The sequence below is a fragment of the Rhinolophus hipposideros genome, assembly GCF_964194185.1.
Source record: "Rhinolophus hipposideros genome assembly, chromosome: 4".
Taxonomy (NCBI): domain Eukaryota; kingdom Metazoa; phylum Chordata; class Mammalia; order Chiroptera; family Rhinolophidae; genus Rhinolophus; species Rhinolophus hipposideros.
The window spans coordinates 34,315,688-34,334,600 of record NC_138050.1 but is presented as its reverse complement, the minus strand read 5'-3'; the positions used below and the strand labels follow the sequence as shown (position 1 = coordinate 34,334,600).

The window sequence follows — 18,913 nt, the reverse complement described above, 5'->3', positions numbered from 1 at the left end:
TTAGGTCTCAGTGTTTAGTCCAGGTAAAAGCGTGAAGTGCTACCATCAGCTTTTCCCGATATAAATCAGTACCTCTTTAACCACCCTCTTTAATTACATTTCCAGGAGGTGCATGGGTGGAGTGTGGTAAAGTAACATTCGATGTCCGAGGAAGGGAGGAGATTGGAAAAACAGTTATTTTTACCTTGAAATGGCCATGTGCTTGTCCATCCGAGCTTTTAATTCCTCATTCTCCTGCTGGAATCGCTTCAATTTGTCAACCAACGCTGTGTTGTTGTCCACCTTGGCAGAAACAAGAAAGCCAACAATTATACATGAAAAAATAGGTAACTAAAGCCCCTTATTTCCTAAGGCACATTCCTGATATGAGTACCCTTTAGAGAGATTTAATTAATGAAAGTTTAATTGCATATTGAAATATCTATACGTTGTCACACTGAAAAATAGTATGTAAAGCAGCAAAGCAGAGCATGTAGGTACAATATTTTTCAATGTATTTTTTTAAATTTATGTTAGTTTTCAAGAGCCACTTGAAAACTGACACACCAGAGGGTAACTAATTTGTTCCAGGTCACACCCTGTTTAGAACTTCCTTGAGAACTGGTGTCCTGCAATGGATAACTGGGTTGTGTGTCTTTCAGTTTCAAGGTGGTAAAATAAAAACAACAGCTAGAGAGGCTGTGTTTGTCAAGAGCATCATAGCTTTCAATTTTGCAAGCCAAAAAAAAAAAAAAAATCCACATTTGATGAAAACTCCTAAAGCCAACAGTTCACAGCTCTGGGCAATGTTTAATAGGGCCTTAAACACGGTTTCCTAGTTCCTCTTTAGCATTTACCTCTGAGGGGCCACACAAAGCAGCAATTCACAAAGCTGTGGAGCTTCAAATGAGAGAAGTGACACTTAAAGAAAGCCTCCCTCGGTTCATTTAAAGATGTATTTGTTCTCTTGCTGGCCTGCCCAGGCTAAACTTTCAAGGAAAACAAATTGATCAGCTGAGAGATTAAAGGATAAAATCCCTGAAGACATTTAATCACTTAACATGATGAAGAGCTGATTACATCCCAGCTCACTTTCTAAAGGTAAGCTTTTATTACTTGCTTAGGAGGTGACATCACAGCTCTGTCAGAATTAATTCTAAATCCTTGTCATTGTAGCATGTAACTAATCTGATTATGACTTTTAGAGTCCTATTGTTCTTAATATATCCTATTTAGAAAATGCTCAGGACAAGCCAATCAAGTGAAATAACTTTACCAAAAAATGAAACTAGGGTGTAAGAAAAAGGGGGCCTTGGAATTTTCAGTAATCATAGCAGTAACTGGCCTTAAAATTATCTTGGACAATTATCTTTTCCAATTCCTCATTGTATAGAAGAGAAAACTAGCCCAGCCCTGGAGATGTCACAGAGCTAATTAGTGGCAGAGTTAGTTTTCATACTGAGAAAGCCTCCTTGCTTTCTACAAAGACTTGGAGTTTACAAATAAGTGGGTGACAGTGGGTTTACCTGTCATTATATCAACCCATTCTTTTCTATATATGTAATACAGTGCTGACTTATATCATGATAACCTCTTGGGCAGGGCAAGAGACAGAAATATTTATGGATCAACAAAAATTAAAATGTGCTGGTAATTTTACAGCAGTGTTCTTTCTGCACATGCTGTTTTGAAAAGTTGATGCAGGAGTGGTACCTGGGGCAACCAGTTAGTAACAGGATTATCTGAGGCAGCACTGAGGGCCAGATTAGCAGTTATCAGACTCCTTAGGCAGGGACTGGTGTATATACTAGATTGGGCCCATTCACAAACCATGAATTCCTTTCATGCCTTAAAAAAAAAAAAAAATCCTGGTACTTCAAAGTGCCTATACATTCATATTGCAGCGTAGCCCTTACCTCCCTCAATAAAGAGGTCATAGATCCTAGAGGAAACCAAACCAAGTACCGAAACAAAAAAAAGCAAACAGAGTAACCTCCATGCTCTCTATGGTCCAGGGCTGGTTTGGGTTCGAATGAGGCACTTACTCAACAATCAGTCATTCATAACTGGGGGGAGAAGGGCCAAGCAGTGCAAGGCAGCAGGCAGAGTCAAGCAAAGTACCACAGTGGCTGGGATCACTTAGGTCCTTGCCAAATGCTGCCTACTTGATGCGACTCCTGGCGAGTAGCAGCTGTGTTCCAGGGCTGGGCCAAGACTCAACAGAACATTGGGCATGCTGCTCAAACACGTAGTTCTGGACAGACTTGTCACAGTTAACATCAGTTTTCTGTCCTACAGGCTGCAGACTCAACTTCATATTTTCCATAGTGCTTGCTATTTGTCCAACTGGATTTTTATTAAAGCACAATTCTTTTATCACATTCTAATTCGCAAGAAACAAGATGAAAAATTTAGATGGCAAGATTAAATTGCTCCCAGGTGATTAATTTACATACCCAACTGTTTTGGGCCTACAAAGTCTACCCAGAGTTGGTGATATTTTAAAGCCCTGATTTCACATTATTTTAAAATTCTTCTTGTGCAGGGGAAGATTCACAGACCCCTGAAATGGTAGCCTGCTTTCTTTGGAGTGGTTTTTCCAAGAAGCAAATGATGCTTTTCACATGTTCCTTGGAAAAATAAAACATATTCCAGAAGGCAGCAATGAACAAGCCTTAAGCAAATGTAGAAAAGAAAATATAATCTCTTTTACCTTCTGTGTATTTCCAAATAGCTTTCAGTAGCAGCTAAAACCCAGGTCCTATTTCACGGACACTATTCTATTGGGGGGGCTCTGACAGAAACCTACCAGCTTCTCCATTTTCATTAACTGGGCATCCTGCTGGTGCAACTTCTCATTCTTGATCTCCAACACAGCTTTCAGGCTTTCTAACTCTTGCTCCAGATACATGATCTGAGGGTTTTTCTGGAAAAGACGGCAGGCTTTGTCTCTGACTGATCATTAAACAATCGCATAATTCAAATCCTCAATATAAATAATCTTTGATTAGATTTAGGAATTAGACAAGCAAGAAGAAGCAAGAGACTTCCACCTTCTTAGAGGAGTTTCAACGAAAGGTGAAAAAAAAGTTAGGATAACTTTAACCTCTAAGTTGTTGGTTATAAGAATGAAATAAAACATTTCATATTTGAAAGCAAACATTTCACTTAATTATCAGTAACTTAATGGAAAAAATGTCGTAGCATCAAATATTTTACAGGAAGTTGGAGAAAAACCATTGCTTACGATACACAACAGAACTCTGGCTAGAGATCAGGCAATTCCAAGTTCTTTTACTGGTGTGTGGAGGGAGAAAAAGGAATAACAGTGCTCTCTTACCAAAGTCAGTAACTGATCAGGAATGAAAAGGCAGTACATACAGAGGGTGCCAAAAAAAAAAAATGTATACACATTTTAAGAAAGGAAAAAACTTAAAATTGTAATACTCGATATATACCGATAACAAAAGTCACGTGTGTACATTTCTTTTTGTCACCCCCAATATATAGGGCTCTCTGGAAAACAACAAAATGACAATGTTGTGCGTCTTTTGGATTTTTATTATGATGGGACTATGTTGGCCTGGCCAACCTTCTACGGCAGCCATAACACCCTATCATTTTATTTTGTGACATCCTGACACCTATGTGGCATATAGCACATGCACAACTAAGAGTCTATCCAAAATAAACAATTGTATAAGGGGAAATACCTTCTTAGAGCCCAACACTAATTTCTCGACTCCTTAATGTATGGAAGTTCAAGTGAACCATCCGAAATGTATGATACAAATGAACAGCACAAGATCTACTGCTCAGATGTTTAATGAGGTGATTTTTTAGAAAAGCAGCAGTGGTGCAGAAGATCAATACCATCCTCCCGGGGAGTGGTTAATACTCTGGACCAGTCCGTAGGGAGAATCGGGAAGTGGGCCCTTGGGGACTACTTCAGCAGACCTCTCACTTCACAGAAGGAGACTACAGGTTCCCCAGCTCAAGCGAGCTGCTCGGGGAACGGACTGGAGCTGGAAGTACTGGGGCAGGGACTCTTACTGCAGGCTTCTTCCAGATATTTCTTACGTTTGTTATGCTGTTATCCTTTTACATATATTATTTTTTATCCTAACTCATTTTTTTGTTAAAACAGCATACTTTACTATCAATTTTTAAAATTAGAACATTTACAGACTTGTTCCCACTGCACTTTTTCCTCCTCCCCTGCCAGCCTGACCCTTTCTCCCTTACTCTCATATGTGCTTTGTTTCCCTACAACCTCACGTGCCTAGACAGAGGGGAGGCATGAGATAGTCCTGCTCTCCTCAATCTGTTTCCTTCTTAGTTTTCCAAAAGCCACTGACTCTCAGGAAGTGCTTTAAAATCTGTAACCCAGACCATTGTAAGGTTTACCTTCTGCAGGTTAAGTCTAGGTTTTTTTGAAATCACTATTCTTTCTAAGAATCTTCCAGAATAAATAGCTTTTAAGTTTCACTGAATGACCTCATCTAATTGTATTCAAATGTCTAGAGAGTCTCCCAATGAGGTTATCAGCAAAAGGGCTCACTGAGAGCTCACATATGTACTTCATGAGCTGGCAACAGATTTTAAGTTGCAAAAAAAGCTTTGCTTCTGCAATCTCAAGGCACCAATATATGGAACGGTGGTACTAGAAACAGAAGCAGTAACAACAGTGTTGTTTTTTTTTTCTCAAAGGGGTGGGGTTGGGGAGTAAGGATACAAGTTACAAGAGAAAGTTGAACTTACAAGAGAAATTTGTACCTTTCAAAAATGAGAGTCATCCATACAATGAAATACTGTTCAGCCATAAAAAGGAATGAAGTACCTATACATGTGACCCTTGAAAACATAAGCTATGTGAAAGAAGCCAGACACAAAGGACCACATACAGCACGATTCCATTTATGAAATGTCCAGAAGAGGCAAATCCATAGGGACAGAAAAATAGTCTGGTAGCTCCCTAGGGTTGGGGCTTTGGGGGGGAAATGGGGAGTGACTGCTAATGAGTACAAGGTTTCATTTGGAATGATAAAAATGTTCTGGAATTAGATACTGGTGACCAATGCACAACTTTGTGAATATATACTAAAACCACTGAATTGTACATTTTAAAAGGTATATAGATTATATCTCAATACAGCAGTTAAATTAAAAAGGTGAAGTTTTCAAATAAAACCCTGACCCTAATTGATAACTTTCTTGTCTTCCTGTAGGTATTAGCTTAGACCACTTGCAATACACACAGGGTGCCAACAATATGTATACACATTTTAAGAAAGGAAAAAACCTATTAAAATTGTAATACTCAATATATACCAATAACAAAAGATGAATACAAGTCATGTTTGACTTCTGCAATTACAAGAGGTGCTCAAAGTGGTTACCATCAGTGTCCAGACACTTCTGATTACGGTGAACTACTGCTGGAGCAACACTGACCAAAGTGTTCACTTGTGTACATTTTGTTGGCACCCCCGGTATATTTAACTTCATCTGCAAATCAGTTTTTTTAGGATTTAAAAAAAGACACCAATAAACAAAGAAGCTTTTCTATATTGTTTAAAGAGCATACTGCAAGATATGCAAAGGATTCCAAATCCGTTATTTCTCTGGCTGCTGAATATTAATTGACTCTAAAAGGCAGCTAAGCAGAAGAAAAGCTTAGTAGTTATACAGGATCACAAATAACTTACTAAATTTGCTTTCTCTCTTGATATTCTTTTTTGTTCTTCTGATTTCAACTTTTCATTTAAAGCCTCATTTTCACTCTTCAGATCACTGATTTGTTTCTAAAACACAATGAAATGTGGAATGTAAGTTAACAAGCAGACACCAGAAACATACCAAAACCACACAAACCTCAAGAATGATGATTTTGTTTTGTTTTTTTGGTATTGAGATTTACCCACCTCTAGGGATTCCTGCTTTTCATAAAGCAAATCCTCAAGTGATTTCTTTTCTAATTCATGGCTTTTCTTGATTTCTGTAAAGAAATAATGTTTTTTGAACATCCTATGAAATCACTGTATTCTGTAGTTGTTAAAGCACATAGATGTAAGAGGTGATTATGAAGCAATATGACTTACTTTATATTTGTATGATGCTTTTATATAAATTAATCCACTCTCAGATTAGCCACTCTCAGATTTAGCCACTCTCAGATTATAAAGTGAGTAAGGCAGATACTCCCATCTTATTGCTGGGAACACTGAGGCCCACAGAGGACAAGAGACCAGGCAGTCCCCAGCACGTGGGAACACAGGGCAGACTTCTCAGGGGAGTGCCTCAAACCCTGGCCTGCAGACTCTCCCGTGTTCTTTTCCATTTGCACTTCATGAACCAAACAGAAATCTAAAATTAAACCCATTTCTAGCAGGAAGAGAAATCATGTGTTCTAAATGTCTACCCTGGGCCAGTCACTTTCATGTGTTGTCATCTTGGACTTCACACAACAACTCTATTTTTCTGATGAGAAAGGCCTTTGCCAAAAGTCACACAGCCGGTTTTTACCCCACATCACACGCTTCTCTGTAGGATACAAGGCGTTCAGTGTCACAACTTTAGCTACGCAGCCAATTATTTCCTGAATGAAATGGCTTCTTATTCTGTTCCTTCTACTTGAACTGTTCCAACCATGATGAAATAATTTAAAAGATTCTTTATTTAACAACGTGAAATCTACATTTCATAGCAGTGCCGTGTGCAAGAGGGTTGGCGAGCAACAGTGCCTAGTGTGGCTCTCATACTGCGGCCAGGAGCTAAACTAACAACTCCCAGGACCTAAAGTGCGAAAGTACAACTATTACCTGAAAGCCCTTTGTGTTCTTTAAAAGTTCGCCTATTTCCTAAAATGCTGTCATTTATCACAAACTATTATTTGCATCCTTAAGGAAAAGGGCATCTGGTAACACTGAACAATGCAAAAAGAAACCAAAACACTCCAAACTGAATGCCACAGGGAATTCTCCGGAAAGGGAAGTTATGAATCATTTCCCTTTTAAAACATATCGCACTGTTCCATTAGGTCTTATTCTACTTCAATAGAAGAAAAGCGCTCTTGCCTGAAAGGGAGGTGTCGTAGGCCTTCTTTAGCAATTCTACTTTCTCTGAATGGCTAGCTTCAATTTCCAACTTAGAAGTTTCATGGGCAGCATTTAAGCTGTCAAACTGTAAGAAAAGAAAAGAAAAAAAAAGTACAATAGTTTCCCAGTAAAATAACATGTCCTAAGTGGAATAATAAGCAGCAGCATTCGGAAACTTGCCACATAAGACTGCATTCAAGTTGAAGGGCTACCTATCGCATGTAAAGAACAACCCAGCTTGGGTTTGCCACTCCCAGGTCTCCACTGCGTCCAGCTCAGGAACACATACACACAGCCCTCTCGGGCTCACTGATGGAAATGGCTGAGTCCATCACAAGGAATGAGGATTTGTTTCCCGGTGACAGGGCCACAGAGGCTCCACATCATGTTGGCCCCTCTATCCTCAGTCCCTAGCATAGGGTATACAGTAGGCACTTGGTAAATATTTGTGAAATGAAAAAAAAACTGATTTAAAAAGGGAACAAGGAAATTAAATAGTGGCTTATGATATACTATAAGTGAAAAATATGGGTTATTAAACTAGTGCCATTTTTAAAAAGAAGAAATGCAAACCAGTGGTTTAGCAGCCCAACACCAGAATGCTCAAAAAGAGATTCATTCTAGGTAGAAAGAAAAAGGAGTTGTTTTTAATATTTTCTTTCTTTTTTTTTCCCTTTTGTTCAACATATGTACATTGCTTTGATCATAAGGAAAAATGTAATTAAAAAAATTCTTCACACTTATTTAAATAAAACAAAGCTCATCAAGGGATGGTCAACAAAGAGAAGATCATGACAGGAAGTTGATCATCAAACAATTAGAATTCAAATAAACAGCCATGACCAGGAACATGCTCAGGTTCCAGAGGAACTGACCTGCTCTTGCAACTGAGTTTTATACTTCTCGGCTTCTTCAATGTAAATGTTCTGAAGCTTTTCACACTCCCCAGTGTAAAATTCTTTGAGTCGATTCTCTAGTTCTGTTAGATCAGTCTGGTGCTGCTGATTTAGCTTCTGGACAAACCCTTCATAAGCGATTTGCAACTCGTTCCTGGCTTTTTCTAATTTCTCACAGGTGGTTGAAGCAGTGACTGAAAAGAGATGAAAAAGATAAGTTAAATGTCTTAATTTTGTAACATTCATACACAGATGTGATGATTCTGAAGGCATAAACACCGTAAGTCTCAGTTCTTAGGTGACCAGATTTTCAAAACCAATAGTTTAGAAGTGAACAGTAAAAAAGAACAAGGAGACATGGTCTCTGGCAGTGTGCATGCGTGCACATACACAGACACACAAACACCTCTGTCTAGCAAGCAGTAAGAGAAGTCCTTGAGAAGAGCCAGGTTCCCAAATGAACATTACTCTTTTACATGGTGACCAATCAGTACAGGAGAAGAGGCCCTGATTGGCCAGATGTCTCTAAGGACAGCCAACCAGTGGGGAGAAACTAATACACAGAAGGAGCAGGGATGATCAGAGACAAAAAACAAATGAGTTTTAAGTCTGTACTTAATTTGAGTTGATTTCAGCTTGTTATTTCAAAACTACACTAATAAAAAACAAAATTAGAATATACTGAATACAAATCACCAAAGCATAAAAACTTTAGGAAAAACACATTTTAAAAGCTACAACATAATATGAACGTATTAAATATAATTTAAAATCAGAGAATTCTACTCTTCACCACCACAACCAAAACCAGAATTCCCAACAACACATGATAGAACTCATACACAAATACCTACCAACACACAGTATAACTATAATAAGTCCTGGAAGATATCTACCATTTCTCAGGAACTTGACTTTGGACTCCTCCCTGGTGTTAAATACAGGTAAGTAGAGTGGTATTGTACCTGTCAGGAGGACACCTGAGTTCTCAATATCCCAGAGTGCCCATGGACTAATATAAAATGGGTATTAGTGAGTCTGCCAAATTCATCCTTACTTCCATTTTGGTAAGGAATATATATTTTAGGCATTACAGAAGGAAGAAGATAGCTTTAGGACAGAGAAAAGGATGGTTGAGATCAATGATTAGTCTAAGTAATGTGGATGGAATTCGCTGGTTCCTGGGATGAATTTCTAGCAGTGATGTCACTTGTTTTCTTGGGAACATGCCATGTGGTAGTAGAAATACCAGTCACTTGTCCCATATCAGTATTCTTTCAGAGATAAAATGGGCTACATTGAAATAATGGAAAAAATAGTGTCTGCTAAAGAGAATCCTTAAAATTCAAATAAACCCACAAATGTTTATTGAAAGGGAAAGGAGCTAACAGTAAACCCAAAAACTACTACTCAATTACTGGCACGAGAATGGAGCTCACACATGTTATCTCATCTTACCTTCACAGAAATCCTGTGAGAGCCTTATTTCTAAATATGAATATACATAAGGAGACCAACAGAGAGGGTAATTAATTTGACCATGGGCACATAGCTAGCTAGTAAATGGTAGAAGACTGGATGGCAGTAAGCAGTTTGGATTCTGATTCTGTCAGCACCCAAAGCCTGTGTTCCTTCTACCCCATGCAGCTGCCACTTGTGCCAGGAACTACTGAGAATCAAGATGGAGCCTCTCCTCAGCAGGCTCATCGTCTAATTGAGAAGATAAGACATACACATATGAGAAGCAATAATACTAGGCAGTACCTAAGGGCTCAAGGAATCGCACTCAAGCTGGTTTATATTCAGCTAGGGTGATCAGCAGATTAAACAAAAAAAGCTTTTTAAAATTTTGTAAAATAGACATAGCAAAATTGACTATTTTAATCATTTCTAAGTGCACAATTCTGTTCTATTAAATACATTCACATTGTCGCATTGTTGTGCAACCATCACCACCATCCATCCATCCATCCACCTTTGTTTTTGCCCAAACCAAAACTCCCAATTAATTAAACAATCTCTCTCCTTTCCCCTTCTCCTCAGGCCCTGACAACCACCATCCTACTTTCTGTCTCTATGAATTTGACTACTCTAGGGAGTCATAAGAGAAATCATATAGTATTTGTCCTTTTGTGACTGGCTTATTTCATTTACCATGTCTTCGAGGTTCATCCATGTCATAGCATGTGTCAGAATTCCTTGTCCTTTTAAAGCTGGAAAATATTCTATTCTAGGTATTAACTGCATGTTGCTTTTCCATTCTTCCTTCGATGGACACTGGGGTTGCTTCCCTTTTCTGACTATTGTGAATAATGCTGCTATGAACGTGAGGGTAACAGATGTCTGTCCAAGTCCCCACTTCCAGTTCTTCCCAGAAGTGCAACTGCTAGATCATATGGTATTTGTATTATTGTTTGAGGACTGTCACACTGTTTTCATAATTGCTGTACCATTTTACATTTCCACCAGCAGCACACAGTGTTCCAGTGTCTCCACATCCTCACCAAAACTCATTTTCTTTTCCTTTTTAAATAATAGCCTTGTGATATAGATATAATTCTGTATTGAGAGTGAAAACTGTGTTCCACCATGAGAAATGGTGGGAGACTACATAGTGTGACTTGGGAACGAGAGTATTCACAAGGCAGAATAGTTGGAGGTAAGACCCGAAAGGTAGGTGGAGGCGAGATTATAGAGGCCATCAACATGGAATATCACTGAAAACTCAGTCCTTTGGGACTAAACTTTGGAAGTTACTTTTTTCCCCTTTAAAATAATTTAGTAAAAGATAATGGCTATGTTGATTGCTAGAGAACACACCTTTCACATTCACTTTTCCTCTTACTGCACTATTTACCAAAGGAGAAAAAAATGATTCAAGGAAGAAAATGTTAGTCAAAGGAGTAAACACAACCTCAACTTCTGCTAACTTTACAAAGTACACAAATAAAATATGGGGCCACAGCCTTTTCCCTTAATTCCCTTGGATTTCCAGATATCAGCAAAGTTAAAAAAAAAAAAAAAAAAAGGAATAACATGATCCCAGCCCATGCAAATGCTCATATCACAGATAACCACGTCTAAGTGAACCAAAAACTAGAAGAGCTTCTGTGCAGAAACTTGCCACTGTGAGCGAGGTGAAGGGAGGACAGAGGGAAGGAGGGGCAGGGAGATGGGGCAGGGTGGGGAGCCAGCGCTTTACTGCTGTCCACAGCCCAGAGTGCACGCCCAGCCCCAAAGGGTGACATCAGCCTGCAGCTGTGCAAGGACCTTTGTTCTGTTTACCACCCTGGTGTGCGGCGGAGAACAGCTGGGCTGAAATGATCACTTACACAAAGGGCTTTACTTTGAATTAATTGGTCTGGGCTGGGAAGAAACATTTATTTGGCACAAAGACTCGTGAAAATACTTTTTAAAGGACACAAACGTAAATATTGTATCAGGGGTCCTCAGGTTGCTCCTGTTGATGGGACACACTCTGTGGAGGGCGAGGGGGGACGTCAACCCAGGTTTTAGTCACGGAGTCCTCCTTGTACTTATTACAGTTCAGGAGAGATTTCCAATGCAACCTCTACTGACTCTTACTCCTGTTCTCAATCTCGTCTCTTCCTTGCATATTCCCCAGAGTTCCAGTCACTTTGAATAAATTAGACAGCCAACAAAGCCAAAACCAAACAAAACTGTTCAGAATTCAGACTTAAGTAATAAGGCAAGGAGTGCTCACATGGTGTTAGGTGATACTGTTTTCAAGAAGTTATTTCATGAATGCAAAATCCACATAGTACAAAGTAGTTCTTTTGTCCCTGGTATTTTAATCATTGTAAAAAGCATGTCTGTGAGTAAGGGCACCGAAAAGCCACTGCCTGTGGAACAATTGATGGATTATAACTTTCCTCCACATATTGGAAAACCGCAAAAGTCCGGCAATCAACCTTAAAGCGAGAAACACAGTTTTCAGAATTAAGACGGACAGAAACCAACTCATTTATAAGATCAGCCCTAAAACATAAGGCCATGTTACAGATTAGAAGTTGACATTTTTCACTCTGAGGTTAACAAAGCCTGAGAATCCTAAGCCAATGACAGAACAGGAAAAAAAAACCAAGAGATACTCCCTGACAGTTTAAAACGTGGATAACTGAGCAAGGAAAAGACAGAAATGGTGAAATGCTTGATATTTTTCCTTTTCAAATAATTCTTTGAATGCCATCTAGAAAAGGCCCAATGTCACAGTCAAATATAACCTTTGAAAAAGCAGAACTATTCATCCCAGGTCCTTTAGCAGTTATCCCTGAGGATCAGAAATGAAGCCATTACCTAATTAGTCATGGCAGGCTTCCCTAAGAGGGAGAGGTCAGATTTTTATTATTTCCATTTCGTACATACTAATTTCCCCTTGGTGATTGATAAATGTACTGTTTGCAGAGAAAAAACGTTATATAGCCATGGTCCTAAATTGTTAATATTCTTTTGAAATACTACAGATTTCTTAATTTTTATTTGAGTATCATGTTCTATCATGAGACAATCACAAATATTTTAATTCTCAGGAACATAAATACATGTCTTAATAGAATAGAGCTAGAATATTTAGGCTCATATCTCAGCCACACCATATATCTGCTATGTGATTTGAGCAAATTCCTTAAAGTTTCTCAGCCTCCATTTCCTCATTTTTTAAATGGAGATAATATTTAATCCTACTGGATTAAATAAAATAATACATGGGAAGCAGCTGGCCCAGAGCCTGACTGGAGTAAGTATGCAATAAATGTCACTATTATTGCTAGCCTTGCAAAAGCCCACCAATTAAAATATGTTTGACGAGTCTTCAAAGACAGGTTTGGAGTTCTATGACAGAATGTGACAGTTAAAAAGAAGCATCGCTTGTCTAGTATTCGAAGATACACTGCACACACACATACATGTCAGTATGTGCACACACACACATACTGTACACATCCACCTCAAATCTTCCCGTTCTGCTACTATTGTTCTTGATGTTATATGCAACAGAATTTCCCCAACTTTTAGGTGATTTCATCCAAATTGGACATAAAACATAAAGAAAAGGAAAAATAACACTGGGGAGGTAAGGTCACATGAAAGATCATGCAAATTTCTGTGATGGCAAAAAAAAGATTGTGACAGAAAGAAAAGACAAACAAGAAAATAAGCGACTTCGTTCCCAACTGGACACACCCACACACTCTCCAGATACTCCCAGAAGGCCAGCGGTGAGTGCCCACCCTTCCTTGAGCAGACTACCCCTTCTCTGCACCATTTATGAGGGAAATGAGATGCCTTGCATCCAACTTTACTTGCCTGCTTTGGGTCTTCTCACAATCTCTTGCCAATGGGGAATTCAGGCACCTGCTTTTAGTTTAGGGGCACCTTCATTTCTTTCTTCAATAGCACACACTTCTTTGGGTAAACAGTTTCTTTTTAAAAAATTGTAGAATGACGTAGAGGTATAGAAAAGGTACAGAGTACAGAGAGTTCCTGTATACTCTTCACCTAGCTTCCCCAAATGTTAACATGTTACATAATCATGGGACAATTGCCAAAATCAAGGTTTGAACACTGGAACAATACTATTGACTCTACAACAGACTTAATTTGGATTTTACCAAGTTTTCCACTAATGCTTTTTTTTAAAGAATAAACTTTTAACTTTAGAATCTTTTTAGGTTTTCAGAAAAATTCAAGGATAGAACAGAGAGTACCCAGATACCTCTCATTCAGTTTCTCCTAAAGTTAACATATTACCATAGACATTTTGTCAAACCTGAGGAATCAATAAGGTACACTGTTATTAACCCAACTCCAAACTTTGTCCTTTTTTTCCTGTTCCAGGATCCAATTTCAGATACTATACTGCATTTAGTTGTCATGTCTCCTTGGTCTTCTCTGATCTGTGTATCTTTCATGTTTTCATAATCTTGACAATTTTGAAGAGAGAGGTATTTTATAGGCTATCCCTCAATTTGGGCTTGTCTGGTGTTTTCTCTGCATATTCCTTCTGACCCAGCAATTCCAGTTATTTACTAATTTACAATTTCCTAATTGACAGCTGTTAAAAAAAAGACTGAGGAAATTCTTTTTGTAATGATATTTAAGAAATGTTAAGAGGAAAAGCAAAGTACAGAACAGCATATATAATATGCTGCCAACAGTGTATAAAAGGAAGGGAGAGACAAACATACATCTTAGGTACGCCTACCCCAGAACTATGAGTGAGCATACGACCCTCTACCATAGCAGTGTGATTACTTCATAATATTCTATTAAGGGAAATCCAGCCATGACACACTTCCAGGTCAAGTGACTGTCGGTTCCTCTCTTAAAACCTGGAGTCTAATCTGCAGATTAGGAATATAGTAACCAAGGAGCCATCTTTAAAAAGTAAATTGATGTGCTCGCGTAGGCAGCACATATACTAAAAAGTAAATTGCTACTTTGTGGAGAGGCAGTAGCTACAGAAACAACAAAAGGGCAGGGACCTAGATTATCCCATCCCAGGCACTTCTAACTTTCTGAATATCAGTTTCTTGATATGCATGGAAGGAATAAATACCACCTGCTCTGCTAACCTTATAGTTTGGGGAGGATAAAGTGAAATACATAGTATTATATTTTGTACAGTAAGCCTTCACAGAATGTCTGTGGAATGATCATCTATCTACCCTGGGATTTGCTTCCATAAAGGTACTACTTTTTCACATGACCAAGAAATTTGGCAGACCTGTGATAGACTAAGGTCTTTTATCTTTTTCCTTACTTTTACCTTAAATTTCAAAATTAGCTACAAATGGCATTCTGATTGCTTTTAGGAATTACATGAATTGACATGAACTCATTTCAAAGCTTGCCACTAATCATTTTATTAGAAATTTACTTTTACAAAATACCTGCCCTATCAAATCAATTTTCCCATAAATAGTACCATTTAACTTTTAAAACTCCATTCATACTTTATAAACTACTCTCACATTTATCATTACATGTAATATAATAACTAACAGATAAAGGGAAAAATAAACAGTAATAGAATCATTGGAACTTTAATACTCCACTGTCAACAATGGTTAGGTCATCTAGATAGAGAATCAATAAGGAAACAGTGGATTTGGACAGCACTATAAATCAAATGGTCCTAACAGAACATTCTATCCAACAACAGAAGAATACACATTCTTAAGCACATAAGGAACATTCTCCAGGATAGACTACACGTTAGGCCAAAAAACAAGCCTTAGAAAATTCAAGAAGATTGAAATCATACCAAGTTATCTCCTTTGACCAAAATGGTATTATGAAACTAGGAATCAATAACGAGAGGAAAATTAGAAAATTCATGAACACAGGGAAATTAAACAGCACTATCCTGAACAACCAATGGAACAAAAAAGAAAGAAAAGGGAAATTTTTAAAGTTTCTTGAGACAACTGAAAATGGAAATGTAACATGCCAGAACATGTGGGATGCAGCAAAAGCAGTTTTAAGAGATAATTCATAGCAATAAATGCCTAAACTAAGAAGCAACGAAGATCCCAAATAAACAACCTAATTCTACACCTTAAGGAACTAGAAAAACAGAGCCCAAAGTTAGCATAAGAAAGGGTATATAATGTTTTGAGTTAATAAAATAGATATTATCTTAAGTCTCATTTTACTAGAGAGGAAACTGAAGTGGCAGAATTGGGTCTAGAACTCAATCTACTCAGTGTCTTTCAATGCAGGTTCTACAGCACAGAACACAGAATCTGATCTGAGTGGCTCTTTTCTCAACTTGAGATGAGTAAGAGAGAAGTTAATTCCTATATACAATAGACACCTCTGGGTATTAGGACTTAATTCTCTTGTAAAAGCTAGAAAGACTGCAAGATAAGGCAGGTAAAGAAACGATCTCTTTCCCCCATACTGATTAGTCCTGACAAACTCTTTCTCGTGTGTGGGATGCTGAACTGGTCCCGTCAGCTGATCTTATTAGATAGGTGCCAGCTGGGTATCCACAGAGCCTCAGGTTCTCCCTGCCAATAAAAAGCTTTGCTGTTTTTCAACTTACTCACTGGCCAACAACATGCTGCAAAATAGATGCTCTCATAATCACAACAGCAAACCATCCATGGACCAATGAAAGCATTTAGGTATGAAAGTGGATTGGAGATGAAAGCCTGGCTGAATAACTGATATACTGCTATAGGCTTCAGACCTGAGAAAAATGAGTTAAGACTTTAAGAAAATCACATTTCAATCAAAAGAATAAATGTACTGTTAATAAAAAGGAGATTGCGAGTCAGCTACTATTCTGCCTCTCCTTCTCCCTGATGGTTCATTTTTTTAGGGTGCGAAGTTCAAAAGCACAGGTAAACGTTGATATGCACAAAATTTGAGTACAAGAATTGATTCAATTCAATTAAAGCTATTTGCTATTATTTAGTCTCCTACAGGGCTTGATTCTTCTATACTTTTTTACATAAAAGAAACAGCATTCTGGACAGCTAGTGTGGTGTCAAAGTGTAGTCTAGGAATCACCTGCACCAGCATCACCTGTGGTCATTAAAAGCAGATTCCTGGACTCTATCCCAAGCCACCTGAATCAGAAATGGGAATCTGCATTTCAGTCAGGTCTACTTTATTACACAATGAAGTCTGAGAATCACTGTTCTAGACAAATGACATTAAATTAGGAAAAACTGAACATATCAAAACTGGACAAGGACAAATTAAGACAAGGAAGAAGGCTCAACAGGCTCTCAAAAAGATACCCTTGGTAATATTGTGCATCTGTACAGGTAAAAGATCACTGCTTTTTACTTATAAACACAGCCAGCTCAAGTCTACATTTAGGACAGAGAGACATGCATAGGAAAAGAATGAGCTAAGTTTGAGGTGGTATCAACTCCCTCTTCAATCAACTCAGTGAGATAAAAGAATTCTTTTTTGATGTACAGTTGGTTTTTATTATATTAACAGATGTTTCATTAAATCCCACTTCAAAAATCACTTCTGGAATCCTGCAACTCAAAAGTGACTGAACTGTAAACGGTTTTAACATTACTTTAAGAGCACAGCCTTGTTAAACCCCAACTGTAGACAAAACTAGAACAGTGAAAGAATGAACACATTCCATAAAGTGTGGGGTAGTCTCAAGTTCATAGACACCAGTTAAGTGTTGATTAGACAATATGTACACATTTGGCAGAGCCAAGACACTCTTCCCTAGTAGATAATAAAACACATTTTAATCTAACAAGAGTTCTTGAACTCTTGACTCAAACAAAAAGATTCCAAAAGTAGTTATTAGTGCAAACTAGTGTTTATATCAAATGATTTTCCAACCTTTCAAATAGTTTCACCATGCTTTTTCTTTTGTGTAGTCTAGCCGTTCTGAGTTCTTATCTAGGTGCTTTGCTTTTCTAACTTATTGAACTTAAATTGTATGGCTCAATCTCAAGCTCGCTCTCTCTCTCTCTCTCTCAATAAAATGCAAACCAGTAGACTTATAGCTGAACAACTGATGTTAGGAAATAGATACTCTATAAATGTTAATGTTATACCCATTTCATAATTTTTACACAGAAAGGGCAAAATCGACTAGTTTTTTATGTCATTATTTTGGGAATTCCAAGGCTTTTTAGTGAATTAAGGGTTAAAATCTCATTTGAAGCAAGAAATAGAAACATTCAGAACGAATGTATAAAAAGACGTAAGTTAGCTGTTAAATCTGATGGATAAAAAATAATTTTAAAATACCAAAGAACTTTTCATTAATTTAGACAAAAAATGTGACTTCAATAATTAACATTAATTAAAAAAAATAGGAACCCCAAAAGATAATCATGGTTCTCTATTACACAACATGACTACAATCAGAATGACACATTTATCCCCTATCTCAGAGGCCAAACATTTGCTGTGGATGTAGAATCTTAAATTGAACTGTAATCTATTTCAAAGGCTGACACTTTCAAAATGATATGATTAACTAGGATTGTCAGACATAAATGTTTGACAAGAGATATTTCCAAGAGAATTATAGCTCATCTTGCTTTATTATTCATTCCTAAAAACAGACATGTTATTTTTAAACAGTTGGTAGGAAAACACACACACACAAAAGCCACTGAGTATTAGCATATTATGAAGATAAAACCAATTGTCCCTAGCTACTGTCCTCACTAGTAAAATCATTCATTCAATGAAGTATGAAGTGCCAGGCAAAAGTGTTGGCTATAGAGCTATAAAGATGAAGGAGATGCTACCCTTGTCCTTGAATAGTTCACAGTTCTGGACTGCGAGAAGAGGTCTATAAACAAATATAAGAGCAAAAAACTTTGAAGGGCACAGGAGGTGCAATCAATTAACTTGCTTGAAAGATTTGGGCAAAACTCAACTGAAGACAAGATATTTTAGGGAGGACTTAAAAAATGAGTAATGAGAAGGCACTTGAGAGGCAAAAAATAGAAAGGTAGGGGAAAGAGGAGAGAGCATTTGAGGCAGAGAGGATAACATGTGCCAAAGACATGCAAAAGAGTATGAATAAACCCATGGCTGAAACCTGGGGAGGAGAAAGAAAATATGAAGAAAGGAAAATGAGCATCCAGACATCATGAAGTTGGACTGGAAAGTTACAGTCAAATCATACATGGTTGCTTTAGAGTGTTTGGACTTTTTCCCAAAGCCAAAATGGAGTCATTTATGTTTGTTAAAAATGGCCAGTAGAGGACACATGTGCAATTTATTGTAAATACGAGCTCAGCAGCATGTGAAGAGGAGAGAAGCAGGCCTGGAGACAAGACGAGCTATTAGGCAACCACTGTAACATAGTCCAGGTGAGAAATTACAGGGCTTAAGTTAGAGCAGCAGCAGCCAGAATGCTGAGGAGGGATTTATCTGAGCAATATTTAGAGTACAGACTGGTATCATGCGACAGAT

At 37.9% G+C, this 18,913-nt stretch overlaps 1 protein-coding gene across 11 annotated transcripts in view; it reads right to left on the bottom strand.

Annotated features, from left to right (window-relative positions):
* MTUS1 (microtubule associated scaffold protein 1) overlaps window positions 1-18,913 on the bottom strand; it is a gene marked incomplete at both ends in the record, with an annotated part of 140,624 nt that overhangs the window by 2,624 nt on the left and 119,087 nt on the right. For all 11 annotated transcript variants that reach the window (XM_081045442.1, XM_081045452.1, XM_081045447.1 and 8 more), the window contains 6 exons: window positions 185-282; window positions 2,789-2,905; window positions 5,688-5,783; window positions 5,904-5,977; window positions 7,056-7,161; window positions 7,952-8,166. In XM_081045442.1, the coding sequence (XP_080901568.1) occupies window positions 185-282; window positions 2,789-2,905; window positions 5,688-5,783; window positions 5,904-5,977; window positions 7,056-7,161; window positions 7,952-8,166 (706 nt within the window). The remainder of the gene's footprint in view (window positions 1-184; window positions 283-2,788; window positions 2,906-5,687; window positions 5,784-5,903; window positions 5,978-7,055; window positions 7,162-7,951; window positions 8,167-18,913) is intronic.